The sequence below is a fragment of the Gossypium raimondii genome, chromosome 11 (assembly GCF_025698545.1).
Source record: "Gossypium raimondii isolate GPD5lz chromosome 11, ASM2569854v1, whole genome shotgun sequence".
NCBI lineage: Eukaryota > Viridiplantae > Streptophyta > Magnoliopsida > Malvales > Malvaceae > Gossypium > Gossypium raimondii.
In genome coordinates this window covers 52,243,933-52,251,839 of record NC_068575.1, presented here as the reverse complement: position 1 = coordinate 52,251,839, position 7,907 = coordinate 52,243,933, and the positions used below count along the sequence as shown (strand labels likewise).

The following is a 7,907-nucleotide window of genomic DNA, read 5'->3' as shown; positions in this document are numbered from 1 at the left end:
TTTCTTAGATGTCTAAGTAAACACAAAGAAATTTAAATTTTTGAAAATAAAAATATGTTAGATTTAGAAAACAATAAAAGTTGAAATTTTTGTTTTTAATTTAAATTTAATTAGTGAGTTATTCAAATCTATTTAAACGTAAAAATATTCTCTTGGTTAAAATATGCCATAAGTTCTTGTATTTTCTAAAATTTAGAGTTTAGTCACTTTATTTTTATTTTCAAGAATTTATTCCATTAACTTTTCAGATTTTAAAATTTAAATCTAATTGTTACTATTGTTAATTTTTTTGTTAAATTTGTTGGTGTGACATTGTTGAAAAAAATCACTTAGTAGTCATGTAATAAAAAGATGACATTATAATAAACTTAAATTTAACTAAAAAATTAATAGTGTTAATAGTTAGATCTAAATTTTAAATTTTGAAATATAAAAGACTAAATTCCTAAAAATGACAATACAATAACTAAATTCTAAATTTTGAATAATAAAAAACTTATCGCGTATCTTAACTTCTTTTTTTAGCAAATTTTAAATTTTAAATTTTTACCTCATTCAAATCTAATAAATGTAGTGATTTTTAAATTTTATTTCTCATAAATTTTATTTTGTTTATCAAATATAATTTTAATTTTAAAATATAAAATAAAAACATAAAATATTTTAAAACCTAGTTTGCTTAAGATATCAATGTAAAAGAAATCTGGGCCTTGCATAGTATATGAACATTGAACAGTCAACATCTATTGATGATACAATCTTCAAAATCTAAAGTTACTTATTTATTTTATTATTACTATAAATGCAAAAGGATAAGAAAAAAGCTACATCAACATTGAATAGTCAATATCTACTGACGACAGGCTCATTTATAAGCAGATTCAATATCTAACTAACCAATATAAATTTTCTACTTTTTCTATGGATATGAAAGTACGAGATCGTTGGCATTTTTAATACTCTTTGACTCAAACATAAACATTAGTTAATTTATAGGAGATAATGGGTAAAAGTGTCATGAACGTAGTTAATTTTTTTATATATTAAATAATAGATAAATTAGTCTTCGATCGTTTTTGTTAAAAATTTCATTTATTTATAGTGTTAAAAATTGGTGTGGATGTCAGAATAGGTAGACAGTACAGTACCATGTGTACCTTAGAGGTGATCATGGGTTGGGCTACCCGGCCCGGCCCAACAGTTTGCCCAAAAAATAGGAGGGTTCGGGTAAAAAAATATAGGCCCGAAATATGGGTTTGGGCAAAAAAACGAGGCCCGTTGTAAGACTTTTTTGCCCGGGCCTGGCCTGAATTGTATATTAAATATATATTTATTAAATATATATTTTTTGGACTTTTAATCCGAATTATATATTAAATATATATTATTTTTAATCAAATATGGGTCGGGCCGGGCCAGGTTCAGGCTTAGCAATTTTCTTTCGTGCCGGGCTTGACAAATTTTTAGGCCCATATTTCGGGTCGGGTCAAGCTCGGGCCTAGAAAACGAGCCTAAAATTTTGTCTGGGCCCAGCCTGGCCGGCCCATGATCACCTCTAGTGTACCTCATGTTGATGTATGGGGAGATAGAGATTATTTTTTAACAATAGAAAACAATGAAAATTTTAATACAATGACCAATTTACTTTTTGATCTAACGCCGAGAGACTAAATTGCCCATTTTGAGTAGAGGATGTAAAATGGAATTGCCTAGTACAAAGGCCTCCATAATACTTTTACTGTGATAATGACATTATGTGATGTTGAAAATGTTTAAAGTAGCTTCAAGTTTGCAATTAAAAAATTTTAATTATTATGCATCTAAAAAATCTAAAAAAGACATTTAACCTAACAAAGGATTATCCGCCATTTTATTATCTAATAAAGAATTACTTGCCACTAACTAGATTATTTCGAAATATAAATTTTAACATTCTTGCGTGAAAACAATTAAACACAGATAAGAGATTATCCGAAGTCTCTTAATCGGGACAGAACTCACCTTACTATTAATTAGATTGAATTAGATATCACATTAAGTCTCTTGCAAATATTAGGAATGCTAAGAAGTTTAAAAACCTAAAAATGACAAATTTATACGACAATCGGTAGCGCAAAGGAAGTGTACACCCTCTCCAACTCTTTGAAAGTTTTATTGATTCCTACTATCATCTTGTTTTCGTGGAAAAGTCCACATGTAATTGATAACCTAGGGATGGCAAAGATCGATGATGATATTAAGAAATGGGTGATAGGTAAGCGAACTGATACTCGTAAAGATGCCAGTATCAGCTAGATGTCATCACTAATCATTGTTTGTCTACTTTGATGCATGATTGCGAGAATTTTTTTTCAAAGAAAACAATAAATGTATCTAATTTTAAATTTATTCGAAATGAAACCTATTTTTTTTCCACTTATTTTACATGAGGAGACCATGTCACTCTCCAATAACACAACGAAATGGTTTAGGTTCAAAGACACAAACCTTAATAATATTTTTCGCATCCATAACAAAATATGTAAAAGAAAATGAATTTAAATGTTAATTGAAATTGATAAATGTTTTTTTCATCAATCCAAGTAATAAAAAAATGGAATTTAAAAAAAAATGACAAAATTTTAATTATATTATCAAATGGAAAGAGAACTGAAACTCTATATAAGTTGATTGGTAACTTGAATTTCCCATCTTCAATTATCTCCCTTTTTTTTCTGTTCTCTCTCTTGGAAACCCTAGAAATTCATTCTCGTAATAACAGAAAACAAGAAAAGAAACCTAAATTTTCTCAAAGAACCCTCTTCCCTAGAAAATCCTTATCGATTTTAACAGAGAAGAAAGTTTTAAAAAGCTACAATTCCAGGTTAAGGAAATTACTATTTCCTCTGGGGGAATATGGGGAGGGTTTTACGGGAAACGTTGAAGCCGTCGACCTCCTCCGTCAGCGCCACCACGACTTCGACGTCGGTGACGGAGACGGTGAATGGGTCACATCAGTTCAAGATCACGGGGTACTCGCTGTCGAAAGGTTCTGGGATTGGCAAATACATAGCTTCAGACACATTCATGGTGGGTGGATATTTGTGGGCGATCTATTTTTATCCCGATGGGAAAAGCCCCGAAGACAATGCCGCCTACATTTCGTTGTTCATTGCCTTAGCAAGCGAGGGGACCGACGTTAGGGCGCTCTTTGAGCTCACACTTTTGGATCAAAGCGGCAAAGAGAGGCATAAGGTTCATAGCCATTTTGGGAGGACGCTTGAGAGTGGGCCCTATACGCTTAAGTATCGCGGCAGCATGTGGTAAATTTTATTTTATTTCACTGGATTGGTCTTTGGCTTGGTTTTTCGTTGGAGCTAGGGGGTGGTTTTTTTAGGCTTTACAATGGCGAGTTATCTTTGGGTTGATTGATGTTTTGGTCGGTTTTGAGGGTTTGACGTGTTAATCATGGCTCTTGGTCCTCTGTCGTAATGTTTTACGGAGTTTAAAGTGTATTGCTACCCAGTAAGAACTGCTCGATGGGTTGGTTATGTTTCCTGTTCTGTAATTTGTTATTCCTAGGTTGACAAAAGGATGGATCCTGGGCCTTTTTCTGCTTCATTTTTGAGCTTTATGTTGGTTCGTACGGAGTTGGGATGTTTGCATGACAAGTGTGTTGCCTATTATGGTAGATAGCAACATGTTAGAAGAAATTGAGGAATGAACTTCTATCTGGTGTTATATTTTTTTTGACATCAAAAGAAGTTGGGGTGGCTGGCTGATCATAATGTTTCAAGAATTTTTTTAAAATTGGTTAGTGGCCTAGATGCTATTAGCCACTATTCTATGTTACTTGCCTGTGCATTATGCTTTTCCCATTATTGTTAGCTAGCTAAGTTCCTGGCTGACTTTAACATTCACTACTAGTATTAGATTTTAAAGTCATTAGTACTATTATTTTGGTTTTCTCTGTCATTCGTCTCGCCTCATTAAGATTATATGACATGTACTGTTAATTTGAATTTGGTAATATGTCTGGTTTGCTATTTCGAGCTTTGCATGTGTATGAGTTACTTTTTATTGGATATTGTACTAAAATTGAATGTTTTGAGGCTAATGTTTAAGTTTTGAGGTTCTTTTTTTAATTTGTTTAATATATTTTAGTTCTAGTATTTTGCATAGTGCCTTCAGTTTGATTGTTTGTCTACATTGATTATTTTTTGAAGCCATGCTTCTTGTGCTTGATGTCAATCCATACAGTTTAACCTCACTGCAGCTTGTGTATTTTGTGGCATCATAAAACAATTTGGTTACAAGTACAATCCTGTCAGAAATGATCCACAAAGATATATGCAACAACACTATTGCTAGCCTAATTGAATAACTCCATTGTTTGTAGCTTTTGTTTGCCTCATTGTCTGGTTGTTCATTATGTCTGACTTTAACTAACTAGATGTTAAATGTTAGTTATACATTTTTGGGTTGTGATATTTCAGAATTTTGGCTTAGCTGGTTTTCCTATAGGTTCTTAACTGAATGTTTGTTGGGGGATTTGTCAAGTTCCTGGTTTTGACTCTTCCAGTCTCTTTTGCTTCCCCCCCCCCCTCGGCCCCCAAAAGTAAAAAAAACAATGAGCTAACTGAAGAAGTATATTTGTTTGTTTCCCTTCCAATTGCATATCAAAACTTTTGGTGAGTAGTGAAGTAATTAGTTTGATTTGACACAGGGGATATAAACGATTTTTCAAAAGAATGCTACTGGAACAATCAGACTACCTCAAGGATGATTGTCTATCTGTTCACTGTAGTGTTGGCGTTGTTATGTCACATACTGAGGGTCCTAAGATTTTCTCCATAGCTGTTCCGCCTTCAAACATTGGTCATCATTTTGGACAGCTACTAGAAAGTGGAAAGCAAACTGATGTTAGCTTTGAAGTTGATGGGGAATTCTTTCCAGCCCACAAGTTGGTACTTGCTGCTCGTTCACCCGTGTTTAGGGCACAGCTTTTTGGTCCAATGAAGGATCATAATACAAAGCAAATAGAAGTTGAAGATATGGAAGCTCCTGTTTTTAAGGTTCAGTGCAATACCTCCTCCTCTTGTGTAGGACTAAAGCTCATGCTACTTCTTATAGCATTCACTGGACTCAGATTCATGATGGCTACTTCCCATTGATAGCATGCCTGATGTGAATAAGTAGTTATGGACACTTCGCATTAGAAACCATATGCTGTAGTGTCTGATTTTAGTAGTCTGAAATCAGAATCATAGCATGTATTGTCTTAAGCTTTTAGTTAATTGCTTCATATAAAGCACGTGTGGGTGGTCAAGTTGTATGTGTCTGTGCATTTCTGAAAAATCTTCATGCCATATTTTAAGTTTCTATAAGTTACTAGTCAAGCTAAAGTAAATTGACTACTAATGTGTACGCAATTATTGTACTGATTACTGATAAAGTATTGTCTCTATGCCATATTTTGCACATTTCAGGCCCTACTTCATTTTATATACTGGGATTCTCTTCCCGACATGGAGGAGCTCACTGGTCTCACCTCAAAGTGGGCCTTTACTTTGATGTCTCAACATCTGCTCGCAGCTGCTGATAGGTATGGACTAGACAGGCTGCGACTAATGTGTGAGGCTAACCTTTGTGAGGTTGTTGCCATTAACACTGTGGCAACTACTTTGGCCTTGGCGGAACAACACCATTGTTTCCGACTGAAAGCTGTGTGTCTCAAGTTTGTTGCAATGCCCGAAAATCTAAGGGGTGAGTCTTTTAAACTGGAAATCTTTGAAAATGGACTGCTCACCGCAGGCAGACAAATTGGTGAGAATTGGTTTTAGATAAAATCCTAGGAAGTCATCTTCTAGCTCCTTATTTCTGGGACCTTGCTTTTCAGCCTTGTAGATTGGGTGGAAAGACAATAGGTTTGAACATTTATTAGGATATGTCTTACTTTTATATTGGTCACACAAATGCCACTGCTTAATGCAGTCAAAGCTGGTCTGACCTTGGAGTTCCATGTAGTGCTATTCTTATCCTCCATGATATGGTGCAACCATTTTTCTTGCGAACAGATATAACAAATGCATAGGGCCTGTTACAAGCTTTTGTTGAGATCTCAGACTTTTCCACCCTTTATACAGTTATCCTGTATCCCTCATTTGGGATTTCAGTGGGTAATGACTTCATATGCATTATGTAAAAGTTGTTGCAATCTAATAAACGTCTGAAGAATCAGTTTTAAATATCCATAGTTGTTACAAGATTTATCCCATTGTCAGCATTGTGGTTGTAAGTTATCTTAGTTGGATGAAAGTCAACGGTGTGCTCTTTTCTAACAATGTTTCTTAACTGAACCGCTGGTTTAATTTTCTTGTTTGCAGCTGTAATGCAAACTGATGGTTTTGAGTACTTGAAGCAAAGTTGCCCTTCTGTCCTAACTGAGCTATTGGAGTATGTGGCTAGAGTGAATGAACACCCAGTGATCGTATGCAGACATGGGAATGAAGCCATCCTTGACGGAAGTGATGCCAATGGTAGGCGGGTGAAGCAGCGGCTATAATAGCTGCAGCTTTTGCAGTTGAAAAGGAAAAGCAAATGATTTTTTTTTCTTTCTTAAAGGAAAATATAAATTTCTGTAGGATTAGGAAATAGTTCCAGTAGTAAAAGGTTTTGGTGTTTTTTCAGTAAGAGATGTAAATGCAGTTGTTCATTTGGTGTCCATCTGTTTGCTTTGTATTGGGAATGAGAAGTTGTCCAAAATTGAAGCTCCCCCATTTCTTACCGCTGATGTTTGTTTGAAGAACGCATGAATCAGCTGCTAATTTTGACGTTATGAATAAAATAAATGCCGAGGACAATTAAATGGAGGAGTAAAATAATTTAATGTGGGGAGTCGTTCTGATTTCGAATTATTTGAAGCTCAATGTGGAAATTTCTTTTTGATATTTAAAAAGAAAAAAAATCTGGAGAATTTCAATTATGGCAGAAAAGCCTCATGCTTATGAAAGAAAGGTGAGGCTATATTCGTAATTGAGTAATGGAGTTGTTAAGTAATTCGTTTGGTTTTCGTTGTGCAACTCGGTTCAGCTTTAGGAAGGTTACTGGCTATGCTCCATCAAATTCTTATTTTAATTTTCTTCGCAACAAAACCCTGAAAACTATCTTGTTCAGGGATAATATTTTATTGCTGTAATTTGGATTTCCTTTTCTGTTAATTCTGTTATGTTTTCTTTTTTGTTCTTTCCTGTTAATGAAACGGTGTGTGTTAAGGCATGGTATGGGATGTCACTGTTTAATGAAACGGTGCGTTTCATGACTACAGCGGTACGTAACGACCTTTAATCGAAATTCAATTTCCTTGTAACTCCTCCCTCGTGTTTTTAACAGCAGAGGCAAGGGGCAATTGGTTACCATTCTGTTATGGAATAAAATTTTCATTTTCTTCCTCCTCCTCCATTGCTTCCTTCTCTTCTTGTGGACTTTTGGAGATTTCTCTTAACAAGATATCAGAGCAAGATGATCCTCGATGGCCGGTGATGAAATTTCAATGCAACTACAAAAGGAGGTTACCCATCTTCAACAGGAGGTGACCAAACTTCAAATTGAGTTATCTGAATGGGACATCAAATTGGAGGGACGTTCGAAGGATTTGAACGATGATTTTGTTGAAATACGTGTTGAAACCCATATATTTTGGGATATTGTTTAAGTTATTTAGATAGATAAGTCTTAGAATAATCAATTGAGATTTGTTGAGTTTTTTTTTAATTTTTTTAATAGTTTACTATAAGGGAATTATTTCTCAATTATGTTGTGAGTCTTTTTCCTATTTAAATTCAATTTTGTACATAATAAAATTAGAACGGTTTTATTGAATACTCTTTTGAAAGCTTTCATGGCATAAAAGCTAGGTTAAATCTCCA

The 7,907-nt window shown here is 34.3% G+C and overlaps 1 protein-coding gene across 1 annotated transcript; it reads left to right on the top strand.

The window, feature by feature from the left end:
* Positions 1–2,676: 2,676 nt before the first annotated feature.
* Positions 2,677–6,765, top strand: LOC105803081 (BTB/POZ and MATH domain-containing protein 2). The gene is made up of 4 exons (XM_012635058.2): positions 2,677–3,302; positions 4,706–5,054; positions 5,469–5,745; positions 6,366–6,765. Exons 1-4 carry the CDS (start codon positions 2,896–2,898, stop codon positions 6,542–6,544), a joined length of 1,212 nt encoding a protein of 403 aa, XP_012490512.1. The 5' UTR covers positions 2,677–2,895; the 3' UTR covers positions 6,545–6,765.
* Positions 6,766–7,907: the final 1,142 nt, after the last annotated feature.

Bases quoted from the DNA above. Each gene is read 5' to 3' on its own strand.
- LOC105803081 (XM_012635058.2), top strand. From the start codon at position 2,896: ATGGGGAGGGTTTTACGGGAAACGTTGAAGCCGTCGACCTCCTCCGTC. The intron at 3,303-4,705 runs GTAAATTTTATT...GATTTGACACAG, and splicing joins AAGTATCGCGGCAGCATGTG to GGGATATAAACGATTTTTCA. The intron at 5,055-5,468 runs GTTCAGTGCAAT...TGCACATTTCAG, and splicing joins TGGAAGCTCCTGTTTTTAAG to GCCCTACTTCATTTTATATA.